Source organism: Rhamphochromis longiceps, linkage group LG13 (assembly GCF_057381845.1).
Source record: "Rhamphochromis longiceps isolate RC_006_pf linkage group LG13, R_longiceps_female_GT1.1, whole genome shotgun sequence".
Classification (NCBI taxonomy): domain Eukaryota; kingdom Metazoa; phylum Chordata; class Actinopteri; order Cichliformes; family Cichlidae; genus Rhamphochromis; species Rhamphochromis longiceps.
This window is the reverse complement of record NC_140569.1, coordinates 18,489,484-18,512,007: the sequence shown is the minus strand read 5'-3', so window position 1 is coordinate 18,512,007 and position 22,524 is coordinate 18,489,484. Positions and strand designations below refer to the sequence as shown.

Sequence of the window (22,524 nt, the reverse complement as noted above, 5' to 3'; positions counted from 1 at the left end):
ACTTTTTTTTCCTCTCTCAGGAGCTTATTTGCGCAAATTACAAAGCTTGATTCTGTAAATGATTTTGCTTTATCGGTTGAATGTTTTCACTGACTCACTAGAAAGCCTGTAGTGTACTTTTTGTAGAAACCAGGTACAGATTCGAATCTTGTATTCTCTACGCTAATCCAGCACCTCTCTGTTGGATTAATGTCATTTCTCTGTAGAGGGAATAAGCAACTTTTTTTTTCTGCTTAAAAAACCTCATGGATCAAAGTCCCTTACAGCCACATCCTACAATTGTCAGTAAGCTGTGGGTGGACAGAGGAGAAAGCAGCAGTATTTGAGTAAAACCCGGCAGTAGTGGGGCAGAGGGTGAGAGGCGTCGGCTTGTCTGATCAGCTGAGGTTGACTGAAGCTATCACTGTAAAGCATGTGTGCGGCAGCTCTGGAGGAGTACTGTGGGTCCATTTTTTGGGTGAGTTAAACAAGCAGAAAGACTGAAGAATTAATTCAAACAAACATATAAGACTAGTAACATACAAAGTAAATTGTCTGGAAGGTATGTTGAAAATGACAGCAAACAGACATATAACACCTTATAATACCATGTCAGGGACATGTTGATGTCATAGTTTTTGGCGGTTTTTTTTATATTATTATTACTTATCTTTTTACTTTGGCTTTTGATTCTAACTAGTTGGCTGTTCTAGCTTATTGTGTTGTTACCTATTGTTTGTTGTCCTGTTTTATTGTTTGTTTTAATTGTCTCATGCTTTTACTGACTGTGAAGCACTATGGTCAACACTGTTGTTTTAAAATGTGCTATCTAAATAAATTTTGATTTTATTTGATTTGACCTTATAATACCATGTCAGGGACATGTTGATGTCATAGTTTTTTGCTTTTTTTTATGCTTTGGAGAAATAAAAGCTGTAAGATAAGTGAAGCTGATTAAAAGGCAGTAAAAATGAAAGATATACGTGTAAAAAGCTGTTCATGTTATTGTGTCAGTCTGTTCAACACAGAATGGACAAACAAGAAGGTCATGGTTTCTATTTGTCACAGCAACTGTGAGACATCTTCCAAAAAGGCAGAAAAGAAAATGATTAACTTTCTGGTTTCAGAAAGTTTCTGGTTTCAAAAAGTTAATCAGTTGAATTTTTAAAACAACTTTATGGTTCCCTTAGAAGGGCAGCGGGACTTTGTTATGTATATGTGTTTGTTTGTATGTGTTCTTCAGAATGTTTCATATCTGAAGCGACCAGACCCAGACCTTCCACTATGTGTGGAACAGACAGTTCTTGTATGGATCCCCCTTTGTTTCCTGTGGCTCTGTGCCCCATGGCACCTGCTGGCTCTCTGTCAGAGTGCAAATGTAAACACAAAACAACTGTCCAAGCTCTACATCTGCAAACAGGTAAGAAATACTATCTAATAAAGACATCTTCATAAAAAATTGTTGTTTCAGTTCATAGCTTAGGTAGCTGTCTTCTAGTTTCAAATGTTTAACTGTATACTGCAAATAAATATTTTTTACTGTAAGGTTTTACAGGATTTACAGGAAAAACTGAATGAGATTTTTTTAATATATAAAATATGAATCAAATTACAGTAAAATGACAGTAAAAGATGACAAAATGACATTAAAACTAGTTTATGTACCTTTACTTGGATTTGTTGACAATTAACACATATGTTGTGTTTTGATGGAAGCATTTGTTGCGCATTCTTTTTATCTTGAGTAAAAGAAGGATGTAGTCTGAGTTTCTAATCATTTATTGCCTCAAGCAGTTCAACCCATAAGCATGTACATGGATCTCTTTGATTCAGAAAACCACAGTCTGCAAGCAGTTAGCTGTAACCAACGTCCTGAAAGAGAGCGACCTTTACTTAACATTACAGAGAATTATGTATGATGCTTTTAATTGGTCAAAACTGTTGGGGAGATGCCGTGGTTTAGACTTGGCAATCCCTCGTTGGCCCAAAGGCTGGTCGCAGCCTTCTGGCACTCCGCTTTCCTCCGGTCAGGCGAGGACACATCTGGGGTGGTAACCTGCCTCTCCCATTTCTGTATAACAGCCTGGTTTCATGTGATGGTGGTCATGGTGGTATGTGAAATGCATACTTATTCCAGGCTTTGGTATTGTTCACTGTACTGCAGCCAAAATCATAAAAATGCATATAAAGTAAGATTCATGAAATATTTGACCTCACACATTCATCCCAAGAAAATGGTGACAACATCTATAAATGTTCCTTTTATGAGTAAATAATTTCCATTTAGTATTTGTAAACCTTCACAGGGTATATTTTAAAAAAATGGTGCATTTTTTATTGGTTATGTACTTTTTTAGAATCATTGACCAAAACTGGTAAATATACCATAAACTTATAAAAACAAAAATACATGTTTTATATTTTTCTCAAGATATATTAATGAGTTTGGACAATACATGTTAAATGCTTATGAAATCACAGGATTGTATAATTAAAAATACTATATGATTTAATAGCATTTTAAATTTAAAAATTTTTTTTAATAAATTTTGTAACACTAAAGTGATCATAATGTATTTGGAATTGCTTAGTTTTTTTTTAATACAAAAATGTCTGTAAGAAGTGAAGGGTTTAACTCCGGAAGATTTCACATTTTAGTTTTAAAAAGAAACTAGGCGTGAAGGACGGGCACTTTCCATCTAAGCTTAATAGCAGTTCGCTTTCAAGTCAGCAACGATACAGAAAGGAAACAGACTTTATATGGAGAGGTCACTGTGGATTATGGGATGCTTACAAACTGACAGTTTGGAATTTTTACCTTTTGGAAGAGAAGGTGAAGATTTTTTTTCAAAAAGCTAGGGAACAATTCATCAGAGGAAAATGGATCATTTATACAAATATAACCTAAAAGACCTAACAGTGCTTACTTTTGTATAAGCACAGGCCAGAACAGTCTGACATTGTTTGTTGTAAAAACAGCAATAGCTTCTTTGAAAGGAGGAAAAAGGAGCAGTCACAGTCAGCAGCAGGGCACAACCGTACACACTGCACCTGCAAGTCAAGTGTAGCAAACACAGTGTTATTAGCACACTGTCTTTACTCTAGCTTGGCACTAAATCTCTATGACTAGTACTATTCTATATAGTTAACAGAGGTGTTAGTTAACTATTAAACAAACTCTTTCCTAGCATGATACTGAGAGCAGGCTTGCTAGCAAAGCTAAAGGCTGAAGTGATGTTAGGGTTTTTATCTTTTTGGCTACCTGCAATAGATACTGTTAAGTACACATTTTATTATTATCATTATTATTATTATTGTTATTTGCATTTAGGCAGCTTTATTTATTCAAGTGACCCTCCAGTCAAACAGACTTGCTTTTCTTTCTTTCAGCATTCATTATATGACTTATTGGTGTCAAGGGGTATGGTAAAAAGGTGAGTTTGAATAAGCATTTTAAGGTAGTTCAGAAATTGTCATAGCTGTGGTGTTTCAGTGAAAACCCTAAAAGGTTATCTGTACATCATCAGGACCTACTCTAAGGAGCTTGGAAAGAAAAGCGTCTGGACTTCTTTAAGTTGCTTGAAGACGTTTCACCTCTCATCCGAGAAGCTTCTTCAGTTCTAAGGTCAAACGGTGGAGAGTCCCAGATTTAAACCCAGTGGGAGTTTCCCCCCAAAGAGGGACAAAGGACCCCCTGATGATCCTCTACCTAATCACATGAGCCAAGATGTGAAAACGGGTGTGGGTCACAATGAGCCAGGGTTTCGGGTGAGCTCATTGTGAAACGTGGCCCCACCTTATCATGTGATTTCCTGAGATCAGATGGCCCAGGGTGTGAGTGGGCGTTAAGGCGTCTGGGAAGGGAATTCAAAACTGGATTATAGAAGGCAGACAGTTGGTGTCGTGAACCACCGCCTCTGTTCAAAGATGGTCACTCACAGTGGACATAAATGGCTTCTTTCACTCCTCTTTCAAACCATCTGTCCTCTCTGTCCAAAATGTGAACATTGGCATCCTTGAAAGAGTGACCTTTGTCCTTTAGATGCAGATGGACTGCTGAGTCTTGTCCCGTGGAGGTGGCGCTTCTATGTTGTGCCATGCGCTTGTGAAGTGGCTGTTTGGTCTCTCCAATGTAGAGGTCTGGGCATTCCTCGCTGTCTGTCTTTCTTATCCTCCCTAACACCAGCTAGGGAAACCCTGGCTGATTGTGACCCACTAACGTTTTCACACCTTGGCTCATGTGATTAGGTAGAGGATCATCAGGGGTCCTTTGTCCCTCTTTGGGGGGATACTCCCACTGGGTTTAAATCTGGGATTCTCCACCATTTGACCTTAGAACTGAAGAAGCTTCTCGGATGAGAGGTGAAACCTCTTCAAGCAACTTATAGAAGTTCAGACGCTTTTCTTTCTAACTCCTTAGACCAGCGGTCTCCAACCTTTTTTGCACCACGGACCGGTTTACGCCCGACAATATTTTCATGGACCGGCCTTTAAGGTGTCGCGGATAAATACAACAAAATAAAACTAGTACTGGTACCGAAAAAAAGAAAATTTATTCATAACACACGAAAACCGAGTAAACGATAAAAACGATAACAAGATAACGCTGAAAACTGATAAAAACCCTGAAAACTATACATTTCACACCTGAGCCTCAACTCTCGCGGCCCGGTACCAAACGACTCATGGACCGGTACCGGTCCGAGGCCCGGGGGTTGGGGACCGCTGCCTTAGACTACGATGACCTCGATGACTGAGAACCTTCACAGACACCATCAGGACCTACACAAAAATGAGGCACATTGCTAATCTGTACGCTGTGTAGCAGTTTGCAAGTATGAAGAATTACAGTGCTTTAAAGGTTTTGTTTACCGTTACCACTAACATTTTCTGTGACTTTGCAGGGACCTTTGTAGAACTACGTAAAAGTACAAAGTTACCGTAGTCCTGATTGTAGAACTTTGAAGTTTTTCTCTCAGTGTTTGCTCAATGTGCTCATTCAGTGTTCTTCATTCTGTAAAGTTCTTGTCTCCCTCTTTCAAACTATTGTTTCTCATTCCCTGTTTTGTTTTGTTTTTATTTTGCTAGTCATTTTTCTCCTGTCTCTTGCATTTAGTTTTTCTTTCTTTTTAAGTTTTGCTTTGTTCCCCAGCTATGTCCATTTCCCTTAATTCTTATGTGTGGATTTTATAACCTATTTCCTTTGTTCTTTGTCAGGTCATATGTTAACCTGCCTTCAAGTGCTCCAAGTTCTCTGAAAAAGCTTGATTTTTGCTGTTCATTTCCCCCTATGGACTGTAATCATCCTAATTAAAGATTAGTTTTCACTTTAATCTGAGGGTTTCTCAGTATTGCATTAACATTCCCCTCTTTCCACACTTCATGCTAGTTCACAAATGCATTTTCAAATGCAGAAAAATAGCTACACAATAATGGATTGGATTTATATAGCGCTTTTCAAGGCACCCAAAGTGCTTTACAATGCCACTATTCATTCACTCTCACATTCACACACTGGTGGAGGCAAGCTACGGTTGTAGCCACAGCTGCCCTGGGGCAGACTGACAGAGGTGAGGCTGCCATATCGCGCCATCGGCCCCTCTGGCCAACACCAGTAGGCTGTAGGGTAGAGTGTCTTACCCAAGGACACAACGACCAGGACAGAGAGCCCGGGGATCAAACCGGCGACCTTCCGGTTACAGATACGCTTCCCAACCCCCTGAGCCACGGTCGCCCCAATCAATACATATATTACTCATTTTACAGACTGTGCAAACCTCTTTACAACTGCACCTATTGTTAGGCTTTTTCATTATTTTCCTATATTATTCTGATGCCTTGACTGCATGCTGAGGTGGCAACCCCAAACAAAAGTACAGTAGTATAGGCCTATTTAACACCATATACAGTTTACATGAGACAATTTTATTTCTTATGTGAATGTTATTTATTTTAACTGTCATAATCAGGATGTGACAAGTGATAATAATAACAACTGTACTGCATTAAAACATTCACAGCAGGTGGCTATCCAGTCTTTAAGTGATGAACCCTGCCTTCGGGTCAAAACTACTCTGCATTTATTAAGGCTGTTGTGTTTTTAGCATGTTTAATGCTTTGTATCTTTTCATACTTAATCTGAACAAGCCCCTAAAAAAGGCTGTGATAACTGTTGACCTCTCTCAATTTTTATTACCACTATTCATTTTAAAACTCAGTTTTGAAAACCTTACAATGTAACAACAGCCCAGCCCATGCAGCAGTATATTAATGACCAACCTCGTACTGTGAATGGATTATCTCAGTAATGACTGACTTTTGGTCCATTTACATCATCCCGACATGTAATTGCATTTGTCCCTAAACATTGGGAAACCTCACGTTAACTTTTGTCGAGTTGAAAAAAGTTAGCGTTCATCCTCCAGCTTCACTGTGTTTATATTATGCTAACCATAGTTGTGTAGCTAGCCACCATGTAGCACATCATTATATACCAGCTAGTCCAACTACAGTAACCATATAAATGTCACTGCTGTTTAGTTTCCTGTCGTCATTTATGTCGAAAGTGATAGCAGAGCTTTACGTTTTAATTTTTCAGAAATCCCTGAATCAGAACATGGTATATTATTCAGTCTTCAAAAAATTTTAGAGACTTCCTGCACACCACTAGAGGGAGCCCATGTACCACCAGTGGTACGCGTACCACAGTTTGAGAACCTATGACCTACTGAATTTTATTCAGATGTGTTGCAGCAGGGACACATGGAAAAATTTGGGAAAACTGGCCCTTGAGGACTGGAGTAATATAAAAAGAACAATGTTTTTCCAAAGGTCAGTGTAAAAAAAGAGTGTATACATTGAAGCTAAAACACATGTAGTGTAAATTCACTGTTAAGGTCAAAAACACCAAGAGGCCATTCTCTGTGAGTTTATTATAAATGCATATACTGTGTATGAAATGTTCTAACATGGAAAGGACAAGTCATTTACAGCAAAAGGGCAAAGAGATGTCTCATTCTGCGTATTTTAAGCATCTGTTATCACTTCTCTAAAACCTTGAAGGAATGAAGGGAAAGAACTTAGTTTTAAGTATTTGTTATCTCATGAAAAAAAAAACATAGTATTGGTCAAAAGTTTATGCAAAAGATTATTAAAATTTTTTTTGCATAAAATAACATGATTTATTCTCCTGTCTGGTCTGTGTTTTCTTCCTTCAGCTTGTGGCGTCTCTGTTGTTCCTGACGGCCATAGCACACCTGGGAGTCACACTAGGAGAAGATTTTGGTCCAAACAGTGACCAATCTTCAGAAAATGCTGCTGCATACTACGCAAATCCAGTTTTATTTGCAATCACATGGGTAAATTGAGCAACCTTTATATTTATTTATTTAAATTTGAAAGGATTTGTTTTTATGTTCTGATGTGTCTTCTTTGTTAGATCCTTGTCCTGCTTTGCCATGAAGGATTAAGACGGGAAGGAGCAATAGACTCTGCCTCTATTTTCTTCTTCTGGTTACTCCTTGTATTGTGTGACATCTTTCCTTTCCAGACCCTCCTACGAGAGGCTCTCAGACTGGTATGAGTGAAGACATTTGATCAAGTTGGATTTAAAGTAGAAGACAAATAGTAGATTTACTCAGACATGGTGCAATAACTTGATATGATTGACTTTTAGCTCTCTATGTGTTGCATAACACACCATTTTCATTTTTCTTCGGAACCCTTTAAAGTTTTTCTTTCTCTCATTTTTGGCAATTAGGGCGAGGTCCGTGATGTCCCACGTTTCAGCCTTTTCTACATTTCTTTTGGGCTTGAACTGATTGCACTAGTTCTTTCTATTATGGCTGATATTCCCCCAGAAGCTAAAGACTTTATAAAAAAGGTACCCTTTATTTGTTAGTGGTTTTGCTTGTTTGTTTTCCGAGGGCAAAGTTCATAAGGAGTCAAATGTTAATCTTGTTTTTATCCACAGAATCCTGAAGCAGGTGCACCATTTTTGAGCAGAATCACATTCAACTGGTTAAACAGGTAACATTAAAGTCAGTATAGTAGGAATCTTAACAAGCACCTACATATGTGCTCCATGTCTTTTCATTGTTTTTACAGTATGGTCTTAAAAGGCTACAAACAACCTCTGGTTCAGGAGGACATGTGGGATCTGAATGAGAGTGATAGCACTGCTTTCATCAATGAGCGTTTCCAGCATTTCATGAAGCCTGAGTTGGATGCAGCTAGGGTCCGATTCCAGAACAAGATGAAAAAGAAATCAGCTAAAACCAGAGACAGTGCCCAGGAAAACCCACAGCAAAATGGGCTTTCCAGTGGTCTGGGGAAAGGAGTCAGTCAGGATGTACTAATGATGGTGAGAGCATTCAAACACTTCCACACACATGTACACTATATTGAGCTACAGTCTAAACGGATTTTAATAACATCACTAATCAACATCACTATGTTTTTTTCTGAATAAATCTCATCAACTGTGTTTAAACGATCTGTTCTTTTAGGAGGAAAGGGGGAAGAAGGAAGATGAAAAGAAGAAAAAGGACAATAAGGAGGAAGAGAACTATCCCAATTCATGGCTGATTACCACCATTTACAAGACCTTTAAAAGGATTCTGATTGAATCTGTCTGCTTCAAACTTCTGCAGGATGTGTTAACCTTTGTCAGTCCTCAGCTTCTTAAGTGAGTAAGATATTACAGAAGGTTACAGAAATAAAACAACAGATTTAAGAGAAGAACAATGTTGTGCTTGTACAATGTCGCTGGACTTAAACCAGCAACTCAGCTGTGTTGTACCCTGTATTGGACTACAGTGGTCTCTTAATAGTTCACTGTTCTGACTTTCTGATGCATACTTTTCAAAAAGAAAAGGAAAATATTGAAACCAGTTCTTTTTATTTTTCTACTGGACAGAGAAGATGCAGACTCAGAGTGGTCAAAGTATTTATAATCATTTTATTCAATATATTATCTTCCGGAAGAGAGATCCGCACGATGTAAACATCTGCAGATCAAGGTTCAAGGTTCTTTATTTGTCACATATTTAAAATTAAAGGAATTTGAAATGTACATTGTGCCTGGGTTTAGAGTGTCTGGAAGAGTCCTGTCTCAGTCAATTATAGATGATGTGAGAGGGCGGATGTGTGTGTGTTTAGGGCCCGGATGGCTTGGGGATAGAAGCTCCTCTTGAGTCTCTCTGTCCTTGCCCGGATGATGCGGAACCTTCTACCAGATTGCACAAGTTGGAACAGTTTGTTGCCAGGATGGGACGGGTCCTTCAGTATCTGCGCTGCTCTAGTCCGGCATCTCCTGGTATAGGTGTCCTGAAGCGGGGGGAGAGCAATCCTGCAGCAGCGTTCTGCTGTACGGATCACTCTCTGGAGAGCTTTTTGGTCCTTCACACAGCTGTTCCCAAACCACTGTGAGGATGCTCTCCACAGCGCCTGTATAGAAAATCCTGAGGATCTTTGGAGAGACCTCTCCGTGAATCGCTACCTTATCGTGGTGGAGGGGTTTGTGTGTCCCAGGGATCCCAGGGGCTATGTTGTCTGGGGGCTTTTGCCCCCTGGTAGGGTCTCCCATGGCAAGTTGGTCCTGGGTGAGGGACCAGACAAAGAGCGATTCAGAAGACCCTTATGAAGAGAACATCAAGGGAACAGTTTACCCTGCCTGGGATAGGGTTACCGGGGCCCCGCCCTGGAGCCAGGCCGGGGAGAGTGCCCGAGGGCAAGCGTCTGGCGGCCGGGCCTTAGTCCATGGGGCCCGGCCGGGCACACCCCGAAGAGGAGACATGGGCCCATCCTCCCGCAGGAGGCGCCATAGGGGTCGGGTGCATTGTGTGCCGGGTGGTGGCCAGGAGCGGAGGCCCTGGCGGACTGATCCCCGGCTGCCAAGACTGGCAATAGGGACATGGAATGTCACCTCTCTGGTGGGGAAGGAGCCTGAGTTAGTGCGTGAGGTTGAGAGGTACCGGCTAGATATAATCGGGCTCACCTCTACGCATGGCTTGAGCTCTGGAACCAGTCTCCTGGAGAGGGGCTGGACTCTGTCTCAGTCTGGAGTTGCCCCTGGTGAGAGGCGGCGGGCTGGGTATTCTAATATCCCCTCGGCTTGCTGCCGGTACTTTGGAGTTCTTCCCGGTGGGTGAGAGGGTTTGGGGAATGGGTCCTGACTGTCATCTGCGCTTATGCACTGAGTGGCAGTTCAGAGTACCCAGCCTTCTTAGAGTCCCTGGGGGGTGGGGGGTGGGGGGGGGTGGAAGGTGCTGCACCTGGAGACCCTGTTGTCCTGCTGGGAGACTTCGACTTCAATGCAAGAACAGCGAGACCTGGAGGGGTGTGATTGGGAGGAACGGCCTCCCGAATCTGAACCCGAGCCGTGTTTTGTTATTGGACTTCTGTGCAAATCACAGTTTGGCCATAACAAACACCTTGTTCGAACATAAGAGTGTCTATAAGTGCACGTGGCACCAGGACGCTCTAGGTCATAGGTCGATGATCGATTTTGTAATCGTATCACCAGACCTGCGACCATATGTTCTGGACACTCGAGTAAAGAGAGGGGCTGAGCTGTCAACTGATCACCACCTGGTGGTGAGTTGGATCAGGTGGCGGAGGAGGACGCTGGACAGACCCGGTGCACCTAAACACGTAGTGAGGGTGTGCTGGGAACGTCTAGCTGAGGCCCCAGTCTGCGAGATCTTCAACGCACACCTCTGGCAGAGCTTCAACAGCATTCCGAGGGAGACTGGGGACATTGAGTCCGAATGGACCATGTTCAGCGTCTCCATTGCCAAAGCTGCTGCATTGAGCTACGGCCACAAGGTGGTTGGTGCCTGCCGTGGTGGTAATCCCCGAACCAAATGCTGGACACCAGAGGTGAAGGGAGCCACCAGGCTGAAGAAGGAGTCCTATTGGGCTTGGTTAGCCTGTGGGACTCCGGAGGCAGCCAATAGGTATCGACAGGCCAAGTGGAATGCAGCTTGGGCAGTGGCTGAAGCAAAAACTTGGGTGTGGGAGGAGTTCGGAGAGGCCATGGAAAAAGACTTTCGGACTGCCTCGAAGAGATTCTGGCAAACCGTCAGGCGTCTCGGGAGGGGAAAGCGGTGCTCTACCTGCACTGTGTATAGTGCTGGCGGAGCGCTGCTGACGTCGACTGAGAAAATTGTCAGGCGGTGGAAGGAATACTTCGAGGACCTCCTTAATCCCACTGACACGTCTTCCGAGGAGGAAGCAGAGGGGAATGACCCGCCAGTTTCCGGGGGCGAGGTCACTGAGGCAGTTAAACAACTCCTTGGTGGCAGAGCCCCTGGTGTTGATGAGGTCCGCCCCGAGTACCTGAAGGCTCTGGATGTTGTAGGGCTTCTTCAGTTGTCGTAGGTGATACATGCACTGCCTAGCCTTTTTGGTCTGGACCTGAATGCGTGCAGACCTGATCTGAAGCATTAGAAGCCTATAACCTATATTATAGTCAGCTCCCTCCTCCTGTTATTTTGGTACTTACACGTCACACACAGTTTTGATCAAAACAACTTCTGCGCTACACTCTACCTCTGCAGCTCTGCACAAGACTCCCTGTTCTGCACAGTTTCCTGTTCTGCACCGTGTTCCAGTCTTGCTCAGCAATTTATGACCTTTAAAACACTTAATGAGTGAAAAGTGGCCTCTTAATATTCTGGTCTGCATAAAACAAAAATAATCAGAAAATAAGTACTAAAAATATATATATATTCCTTAACAAAAGGAAAGGAATTTATACAATTATCTGTCACAGATGTTTTTTTTTTTATTCACTTGCAGTTACCTTTTACAATCCTTTGGGTTAACTATTCCCTATTGTCAGTCTGCGGGACCAGCACCCCTATACAGGAAGTCTGGGTCAGCTCTCTGTTTAAGAAGTTCTAATCGCTGGATGAGTATTACCCAGCAGGCAATGCAGAGTTCAGATGGGGCTGATGTGGCTCAGGGAGCTCGCCCAGCTTTAATGGTCTCAAAATCGTCTGTATGTTTTTCCTGCTTATCTGATAAAATCCGGGGGCCCGAGTAGCCTTGCAGTCCTGGCCTCCGTCAGGCACATAGTTACAGCGGCTCCCCTCTTTATTGGTGTGCTTGGTATTTAAGTGGGTTAGCTTTAGAGGGCTTGACAGTAGGCCTCAAGGGTATGTTATGTGTAAAGGGCTGAAGTAACCTGTAAGAGCTATTTACATTAAAATGGGTCAATACTCAGATTTTTACCTATACTGTTTCACAACGGGTTAAAAGGTGAATATCAACAATTTAGACTTTAATTGTACGAAAATTATAATGAGTTAATGCTGAGTTTTTTCTTAACACTGGAGAGGAGACAGGCACGCCCAGGTCTGAAGATGTGCTTATCTCAGTGTTCTGTAGTCCTGACCACCGTCAGGCACAAAGTTCACTTTGAGATCCAATCTTCTGAACTGTTCATCTCACAGCAGATGAAGGGAAGAGCAAAGAATGCATTTGGGCGCTCTCTTTTATACTCTCCCAAGTGCCTTTTTGCCCCCCCTTCTCTCTCCTCCTATCTAGTCATTCAAGCACATTGTTCACTTAGGATCATCTGATGTCCAACCACACAATATGTATTTGATTAATCAAAGTTTACTTCAACAACACTTCTTTACATTTTCTTCGTAATTCTTAACATATAACATATGTGGGACGGAGAGATTTCGCAGGTCTTTCCTCCCCACTGCTGTCAGACTCCACAACAAAGACTTTAACTGAACAAACACACACATCCACACATGTGCAATAACACTAAGTGCAATAATCTTTTCTGGCATCGTTGTATTTTTACTCAGTTGTATATAGTATTTGTATTTGTATTCTATTTTTATCTTATTGTATATTTATTTTATTTTATTCTACTGTATATAGTATTTTATTTTATTCTATTCTGTACAGTTGTGTACTGTATTTATTCTTATTGTATTCTAATTTTTGCCTCATAACTTTTGCACTGTCCACTTCCTGCTGTGACAAAACAAATTTCCCACGTGTGGGACTAATAAAGGTTATCTTATCTTATCTTATCTTATAAGATCTCATGACATTTGAACATTTAAGAGACATCCTTCACATTGCTGACACCAATAGGTAAAGAACTAAGTTGGATCATGTCTACAGACACAAAATCTAGACTGTTTCACTACTCAAACTACATTTCTCATTTAACATATTGATCAAGCTTATATTTTGATTTATCTTTAAACAAAAAAAAAAAAACAATAAAAAATGAGGATAAAAATAAAGATTAAAACTATAAATCACTTTAAAAAAAAGGGATGTTAAGCCTTTTCACCCTCTCTCTGATGTGATGAGAAGAAGGCAGGGGGTCTTTAATCTCTCTCTGTCCCTCATGTCTTGACACTAGTCATTCATAACCGATAACAGGAGTGGCAGGATGAAATGAGGACATTGTTAGATAAGTGCTAAAGATGAAGCTGGAGATTAGCATGTTTTCTTCTTTTTTTCTGTTTTTCCTAGATTGATGATCTCGTTCACTCAGGACAAATCCAGATATGCCTGGGAGGGCTATCTGTATGCAGTGTTGCTGATGGTGGTGGTTCTGCTACAGTCTCTAACCCTACAGCAGTATTTCCAGCGCTGCCATGTGCTGGGGATGAAGGTTCGCACTGCACTTATGGCTGCTGTGTATAAAAAGGTAAAAACAGGAGTGACAGAACACCATTTATTGACATTGGTGTGAAAAAAAAATCAAATGCTGTATAATATAAATTACTGTTACACATTAGAAGAAAAAAATTACTAGTCATAATTTTCTGCTTAAGTCAGTTGTCAGATGTTTCAGTTATAAATAACTTTTATCAGCGCATACTTGTCACAGAAAAACTATTTACATTATTTCTTAGATAAGGTCAGCTTTGCTTTTTTCAATATATAGGGTTAGAGTAGGATTATGGTTTTAAAAAAAGTGACACAAAGACCCATCTCCTGCTTTGTTGATGTACTAAAACATACAGAGTAAGACAAAATATCACTTATATGCTTCTCTTACTTAATTTTCACCCCACTTTCTAATTAATAAGCCCTTTTTATCCCTTTTCTAAGGCATTAGTGGTGTCCAATGACACTCGTAAGGAGTCAACAGTAGGGGAAACGGTGAACCTGATGTCAGCAGATGCCCAGCGCTTCAATGATGTGACCACCTCTATCCACCTGCTGTGGTCCTGCCCTCTGCAGATCATCATATCCATTGTTTTCCTGTGGCTGGAGTTAGGACCTTCTGTGTTGGCAGGACTGGGAGTCATGGTGTTAATAATTCCAACCAATGCAGTGCTAGCAACCAAGGCCAGAAAACTCCAGGTCAGGGGAAATACTAGCCAAATCTTCTGTACACCTCTGTGCGAGATTCTAAATCAAGATAATTCAAGATGAGATTACACTGCAAATTTTAAAGTGTTATTCAAGATGTTTAACTAAAGTATTGCATTGACTGTTTAATAGCTTTTGATACAGTCCGCCCACTTTCAGAGGCTCAAAAGTAGATAGACAATTGAGTGACGCAGCATACAGGCGTTTAATTAATATTAACTATAATGTGAAAAAAGTGATCTCGGTAACTCTGAGCACATGATTCTTGCTGGTGAAAAAGTTGGGGGGGGGGGGGGGGGTTTCTAATGAATTACACAGAATAAATTGCTGTTCAAAACACTTTAAGTATTGTCTTATTGCCTGTTTAACATGAGCTACATTGTGTCTCTTTTCAGATAGAGAACATGAACTTTAAAGATAAGAGAATGAAAATCATGAATGAAATTCTAAATGGGATCAAGGTGAGCTCCCTTATTCAGTGTATTCATGGTGTATGTAGATGCCTTCCTTACATGTAAGACATTGATGCTTCAAGAAACTGCAGTAACTTGAACAATAAGTGCTCTGCTGCCGCACCCTTCCTTCTGCCTCACTGCCTCCTCACTGTCTTTTTCTTTTGTCTCCCACCAGATTCTGAAGCTGTATGCTTGGGAGCCATCCTTCCAGAAGCAGGTGGAAGACATTAGAGGGGAAGAACTAAAAGTCATGAAGAAGTTTGCCTACCTACAGTCCATCTCCATCCTTACCTTCCGCTGCAGTCCAGCTCTGGTGAGTTCTGTCAAGGAGCTTCACAGAGATTAGAATCAAATGGTAAAGAAACCTTTTTTCTTAAACTGTCTGTACTTGCAGGTTTCTCTGGCCACGTTTGCAATATTTGTTAGTGTGAGCAACGATAATGTGTTAACTGCTGAGAGAGCTTTTACTTCCATCTCTCTCTTCAACATCCTCCGAGCTCCTCTTGCCATGCTGCCCATGCTCATTGCTTCCATTGTACAAGTAAGTGAACAGAGCTACATCACGCACATGTATCAAGCCTGTGATAACATCAAACTTAACCTGTTCTTTGAATTTTCAGACAGCAGTGTCTAAGAAGCGCCTGGAGAAGTTTCTGGCAGGGGAAGACATCGACAGTGACATTGTGCGCCAAGACCCCAGTTTCAGTATGTTCACCATTAGAATTTGCACTTGTTCTACAGCTGAAGATTGAAGCTTAGTCACAGTTTTTATGTGTGCGGATCATCTGTTAAGCTCTGTCTTGGTCTGTGTTCATTTTTTAGATACTGCTGTGAGCGTATGTGATGGTTCCTTTGCTTGGGAAAAAGATGCAAAGCCTCTGCTGAAAGAGTATGTCTGTGTTGGTCATCACAATTTACTAGTTAACTTAATTAACTGTGAGATGTTCACCAGGATTTTTTAGCATTGCTTAAGTTTTTCAAGTCTGTTTATTTGCCCCTGATGTGTTCACAGCATTGAGTATAGTTATTATGTGTCTCCAGTGTGAATTTGGACATTGAGCCTGGTCGGTTGGTTGCCGTAGTGGGAGCTGTTGGGTCAGGAAAGTCGTCTCTTATGTCAGCCCTCCTTGGAGAGATGCACAGTACCAAAGGTTTTATCAACATTATGGTAATGGCTTTTTCCCCGTTTGTATTTATCAGTGTGTGTTAAAAAAACATGTAAAATCCATAACATCTAATTACGTCTTAACTAAAATAACACAAATGTTCACACAAATGTTTTTTTGTTTTTTTAACTCAACATGTAGCATGACTGTGGCACAATCAAATTAAGTTTGCTTCAGTTTTTACTTCAGCGCCTTCCCTCATCTTTCACGAAGGCAGAATACTTTATTATTCCATAAAGAAATTATGTTCGTTATTTTTTTGTTTTTTAAATACAGAGAAAATCAATGTTGATTGAATCATTTACTGAGTTTATTTAATGACTAAAAGTATAAAATTCCTCTATATAGCAGTATCTATGCATTCTCAATCATCCAGATAAGGATATCCCAAAAAGTTCATAGTGTATTTAGACTCATAGACTCCCACTGAAAACAATATTTCTACATGAAAAGCATAAACGTTTTGTGATCTACATAGTAGTAGTTACATTCAAGGAGCACAAAAAGCGTATAATTTAACAATCACAATACAATATTTTAATTTTTTTAAAATAATTCAACAATTAAACATTAAAGACTTTAAGAAACAAAGTAAAGATGCATAAATAAAAAAAACATCACCAGCCTAATTCATTCAAGCCAGTTTTGATAATCTGGTCTAAACTCATCAGTATTGAAGGAAAAAACAGCTGAATAAAGAAGTATATTTCTGCACAAATTTTGTGAAATGGAGGCAGATGATTTGCTTATAACTCAAACCATTTTACCCACAGAATAAACTGTTCTCTTAGATTTCCAGTAAATTGATTTGTTTTTCACCTAGCCACTGTAGTGTTTGGTCTGGATAAAAATGTGTGGATGCCAGGGTTTTTTTTATGATAAGACAGATGTAGTGAGACATCTGTAATTGAGTCATAATTTGTTTCTTTCCAGGGTTCTCTTGCTTTTGTACCGCAGCAAGCCTGGATCCAAAATGCTACTTTGAAGGATAATATCTTGTTTGGATCTCCACATGAGGAAGAGAACTTCAAAAAGGTCATAGAGGCCTGTGCTCTTGCCCCAGACCTTGAGCTGCTGCCTGGAGGAGACCTCACTGAGATTGGAGAGAAAGTGAGTTACACTTTGAAAGGTTCAGGTTTTTGGTTACACAAATATTTTTCCTGTATGCAAATACTGTGTATGGCGTTTATTATAAACACATGTAAAATATTTGTTTCTTAAATACATGACAAAAAAGTAACAAAACAGAAGAGCTCTTCTGATTATAAAGGAAAGGCTAAAAGAGTGTGTCTCTTTTCCCCTCCTTTCTTCTCTTTTCAGGGTATCAATCTCTCAGGGGGTCAAAAGCAGCGTGTGAGCTTAGCCAGAGCAGTCTACAGTCAGGCTGATATCTATCTATTAGATGACCCTTTGTCTGCTGTGGACTCCCATGTAGGAAAGCATCTATTTGAAAATGTAATTGGACCCAATGGATTACTTAAAGACAAGGTTTGTGCTTAAAAACATATGCTAACAATATTAAAAATGGGGATTAAGAATAACCCAATCATTTATAATACAATAAGGGTCTGGGGGGAAATGCGTAAAAGGTTGGGTAGAGAAGATTGCACTTCATTCTTGACTCCTTTACTGAGAAACAAAGGTTTTGTTCCAGGAATGTCTTGTAGCATGTTCGATAAGTGGCACAAAAAGGGATTAAGGGTAATTGGCGATTTGTATCAAAACAACACACTGATGAACTTTGAGCAATTGCAGTCAAATTTTAATATTCCTAGAGACCACTTTTTTGGCTTTCTCCAGGTTCGTAACTTCGTTCATTCTAGAATTCCACAGTCTTCAGAAATAGTTATATATGATGATATTGAGACATTTCTTATTAAGCGAAAAGACAGAACTCATTTTATCTCAGCTTTTTACTCTCTCCTATATACTCTTAGTAGCAACACACTGAGCGCTATTTATAAATGGGAGAGAGATCTTAATAATCAATATACCGAAGAGGAGTGGAAAGGAGCCATTAACATGAGTAGTTCCACTTTTACTTGTAACCGCTTGCGAGAAACCCAATACAAAATCATACATCGCCTTTATATAGCTCCTAATGTCTTGCATAAGATTGCACCTCATATTTCCCATCTTTGTAGTAAATGTCAAAAAGAAACTGGCACTTTTTTCCATTACTTTTGGGAATGTAAATTAATCAAAAGATTTTGGAGCTTCATATCTCAAGAACTAAGTAATATTTTTAACAACCTGATTCAAAGGGACCCCGGGTACTTTCTTCTTGGCCTACCCTCAAAAGAATTAACATTGAATCACTTGCAGCGCAAATTATGTCACAAACTATTGCTGGTAGCTAGGAAATGTATTCTCATTAATTGGGTTAAGGATAAACCTCCCTCTGTGACGTTGTGGTACAGAGAATTATTTAAAGTTATTCCTCACGAAAGAACTGCTGCTATTTTAGGAGGAAATGAGGGTCTCTTTCTCAATGTTTGGTCCCCTTTGCTTTCTTATTTGCCAAATGATTTGTCCCAACTGTTGAGGGGGGGTGGTTGCGATTAAGATGTTCTCAGTTAAATAGGAAGCAAGTGTAAAGGACAATTCATTCTTGGAGTTTATCTTTTTCTCTTTCTATATCTGTGGGTAATTGAGTGAAAATATGTTTTTTTGTGTGTCTGTGTGGATGTGGGTTTTTTTGGGGTGTTTTTTTTTCTTCTTTCTTCTCTGTTTGGTTGTGTTGTTTTATGCTATTCTTGAACGAATAAAAATTGTATATCAAAAAAAAAACCATATGCTAAACATTTTACTTTAAAATTAATATTTTAAATAGAAATCAGTATTTAAAGTGAAAAAAACGCGACCATTTCCCATTTAATTTCTTCTGAGGAATCTTGACAAATACTTTCTGCACAGGATATTCCAGCTGTTACTTGCTTAGAAAACATGGCGTCTAATTTGTAGTATTTTACATCATTTTACCCAGGACCTGAGCATTACATAGAGGTTACAATAGGCTAAATATCACACTAAATGACCAGGATAACTGAATAGCTAATTATGAAAGGTTAGGAATAAAAGCCACTCGGAAATGGAATTACAAGTTAGAAAAGGTTTGGCTTTATAACTGATTTTTAAATGATTAAACCAATTATTGTTAATTCAGTCTGTGAACTGAAACATATTCTCTTTTTTGATAAATACAATTTATAAACATATTTAAACATAATTTATGTTTTTTTCTTTCTTTTCCTTTAATACTTAACAATGTTTTTGTAAATCCTAACTAACCCTATTTGATTGGTGAATTCTGACCATACAGACTCGTATCCTGGTGACTCATGGCATAAGCTTCCTGCCTTACGTGGATGAAATAGTGGTTTTGGAGAATGGAGTCATTTCTGAAGTTGGATCCTATGAAAACCTTCGTGCCAGTGGAGGAACTTTTTCTAAGTTTCTCGACACATATGCCAAAGAGCAGAGCAATCAGAGAAATTCAGAAACAGGTAATTACAACCTTTTCTTAGTATATTAGGAATATGATCTGCACACATCACATGTTTTTGTTAGCTGTACAACCAAAACCTATGCTAAAATTATACATCACAAATATGAATGAATTAAATTTCTTTTTGTCATCTTTTATGAATACTTTGTGTTGATGTTGTTCATATATTGACCCAAATACCATAAATTACTGCCATATATATAAAACACCATGTATATTGTTAATTTAGGTGAGGGCCAGGACGCAGAAGACTTTGAGCTCATCCCAGATGGAGACGATGCCCAACCTGACGGTGCTTCGGAGGACACTGTTTCTCTTACACTGAGGCGAGAAAACAGCATCCGCCGCAGCCAGCGCAATGGCAGGTTCGAGCTTGTTAAAGTTGCAGATGAAACCAATGAAACAGCTTGTCTCAAATAGCATCTTTAGCAGAATGTCCATTTCATTCTTTTCCTCTATTTTTTTTAGTGTCAGATTAAGAAGAAATATTTCCATTAAAAAATCTGCAAATGCTGATGAAACACAGAAAGGCCAGAAGCTTATAGAGAAGGAAACTATGGAAACAGGACAGGTAACAAAATGTTTTTGTACAACTAGCGCAAGATTACAACAAATGATAGCCTGTTTCCTGAGTGCCGTCTCGCGCTGATTTCCAGGTGAAGCTTGCAGTGTTCCTGCAGCACCTGCGAGCCATGGGCTGGGGATATTCTGCCATGGTTTTCCTGATTTACTTCATCCAAAACGCTGCTTACATCGGTCAGAATTTGTGGCTGAGTGCCTGGACCAGTGATTCTGTGGAGTACTACAACATGACATACCCTTCCTGGAAGAGGGACACAAGGGTGGGAGTGTTCGGAGCTCTTGGAGTGGCTCAGGGTAATAAAACAGTCATTCCTTTTGTATTTGCAAATATTTTCAGGTTCGTGCAAATTAACGTTAAGGAACTTTATGTCTTACAGACAGGAAAATTCCCTACTCTGTTATTTAGGATCCTCTCATTTTTAGAGCGCTATATAGACAACCTAAACAGTCTTTTTATTGTACTAGAGGACTTGTGCACTGTGTGCGTTAGGTCCTTTGTCACAGGGACTCATGCTGAAAAGTGCATAGGCACCTATAACTTTTTATGTTAATAATTAGGAGGAATTTGTTTATATATAAAATTCTGTTAAGCTGAACTGAATCTTCTCAAGCTAAACTACTCAGTGTAATAAAAAAAGTGTAATAAAACTAAACAAATCAATGAAAAACAAAACAAAAAATAAGGTGGATGCTTCAGAGCTGTTCGGTCTGGGGGAATGATGGGGCTGATGTAGAGGGTGGAGATGAGTATAAAAGTAGAGAGGAGTACAAAGGGAGGGAAAACATTTGTTATTTATTAGTTCTTTAACAGTATTTTTTTGCACCATTGAAGTATGTTTTTTCTTTTCATATGATATTAAAATCACCAAAAGTGTGTACATTTAATGAATTGCATTTATATAGCGCTTTACAATGCCACTATTCATTCACACACTGGTGGAGGCAAGCTACAGTTGTAGCCACAGCTGCTCTGGGGCAGACTGACAGAAACAAGGCTGCCATATTGCGCCATCGGCCCCTCTGGCCAACACCAGTGTTTTGCCCAAGGACACAACGACCAGGACAGAGAACCTGGGATCGAACCGGCGACCTTCCAGTTACAGATGCGCTTCCCAACCCCCTGTTCCACAGTTGCTCTTTCGTATTGTGAATGGGTGACCAATTACATTGATCAAAGTGATATGTTTTAGTCCAGCTGCTTTATATTGTAAAAAGACTGGCAATTTGGACCTTGGTTCATCTTGAGCTTAGCTTTACATGCAGTACATATATTACTGATTGAACTATTTTTTTTTTTATAAGAATAAGAATTGAATTTGAAAAAAGTAAAATACTATTTGTGTTGTCATTATAGCCCTGCGACAGACTGTCGATTTGTCCAGCTTGTGCCTTCCCTCTTGCTCTGTGGCAGCATAGGCTCCAGCCCCTGCAACCCTGAATTTCATACAACCTAAACTTTGTCATTAAGAATTTCTGAACATCCAAACCTGGTCTGGTCTCCAATTAACAAGATTCTTAATGACAATTAGCATTTTTGAAAATAAATATTATTTTGTAATATTAACAGCCACTTTATATCAGTAGACAGGAAAAAGCACACCCGAGTGTTACTGTAAGTTCAAGGTTCTGTCCACAGTGGATTTGTCTTTGTTAAAAATGTAGTTCTATTATTTAGAAACGTTCTTGTTTTTATTGCAGGCCTCTTTGTGTTCTTTGGCACACTGCTCCTAGCCAATGCTTCCATTGATGCATCTCGTATCCTGCATTCACGACTTCTTAACAACATCCTGCGAGTTCCTATGGTTTTCTTTGACACTACACCTATTGGAAGAGTGATCAACCGCTTTGCAAAGGTAGGGTCTTGTAGTTCACTTTTTAAGGATTCTTTTCATAGTTTTCAATATTTATTTTTATCTTCTTGTGGCTTGTATGATTACAAATACAAATTATAACTAGTTTTTAATGTCATTTCTAAAATAACAGTGCTAAAAATTGAAAAAACTAAACATTAAATTTTTTAAAAAGGCTTTATTTGTGTTTGCTGCAAGTTGTATATCCACTTGTTTAATTTAATTTTTCCCACTTTATCTCACATTTTTTAATACAATCCTAAATATTCTTAAAATTGTTCTCTCCTTAAGTCATTCTTTAAAGAGGCTTTCTTCCCAAGTGCCTCCTCAAGTATGCAGTCCAGTTCAATTTTATCTGGTGCTGACACACAATAACAGTCACTAAAGGTACATTGTATTGTAAAGGTAAAGCTCTTACAACAATCAAGAAAAATCCCTCAAACAATCAGATGACTCCCTATGAGTCAATATGAATTTAATATGAATATATTCAATAAATCAATATGCTGTTCAATTCATTTCAGTTTTATCTGCACAGTCCCAAATCAACCTGTTTGCGTTAATGTTGTAATATGTGTGTAGATCTGTTGTCTCTGTTAGCTGCGGTTACTAAATTCAGCCAC

At 39.6% G+C, this 22,524-nt stretch overlaps 1 protein-coding gene across 1 annotated transcript in view; it reads left to right on the top strand.

Moving 5' to 3' along the window:
- Positions 1-301: 301 nt before the first annotated feature.
- LOC146655661 (ATP-binding cassette sub-family C member 2-like) overlaps positions 302-22,524 on the top strand; it is a 33,370-nt gene continuing 11,147 nt past the window's right edge. The window contains exons 1-23 of the mRNA XM_085428157.1: positions 302-457; positions 1,223-1,399; positions 7,197-7,337; positions 7,418-7,555; positions 7,739-7,861; positions 7,952-8,007; positions 8,086-8,341; positions 8,487-8,665; positions 13,492-13,669; positions 14,077-14,331; positions 14,736-14,801; positions 14,971-15,108; positions 15,190-15,336; positions 15,416-15,500; positions 15,618-15,684; positions 15,837-15,963; positions 16,895-17,071; positions 17,282-17,449; positions 19,284-19,467; positions 19,699-19,834; positions 19,938-20,040; positions 20,126-20,345; positions 21,750-21,904. Coding sequence (XP_085284283.1) covers positions 413-457; positions 1,223-1,399; positions 7,197-7,337; positions 7,418-7,555; positions 7,739-7,861; positions 7,952-8,007; positions 8,086-8,341; positions 8,487-8,665; positions 13,492-13,669; positions 14,077-14,331; positions 14,736-14,801; positions 14,971-15,108; positions 15,190-15,336; positions 15,416-15,500; positions 15,618-15,684; positions 15,837-15,963; positions 16,895-17,071; positions 17,282-17,449; positions 19,284-19,467; positions 19,699-19,834; positions 19,938-20,040; positions 20,126-20,345; positions 21,750-21,904 — 3,321 coding nt within the window. The 5' untranslated portion in view covers positions 302-412. The remainder of the gene's footprint in view (positions 458-1,222; positions 1,400-7,196; positions 7,338-7,417; positions 7,556-7,738; positions 7,862-7,951; positions 8,008-8,085; positions 8,342-8,486; positions 8,666-13,491; positions 13,670-14,076; positions 14,332-14,735; positions 14,802-14,970; positions 15,109-15,189; positions 15,337-15,415; positions 15,501-15,617; positions 15,685-15,836; positions 15,964-16,894; positions 17,072-17,281; positions 17,450-19,283; positions 19,468-19,698; positions 19,835-19,937; positions 20,041-20,125; positions 20,346-21,749; positions 21,905-22,524) is intronic.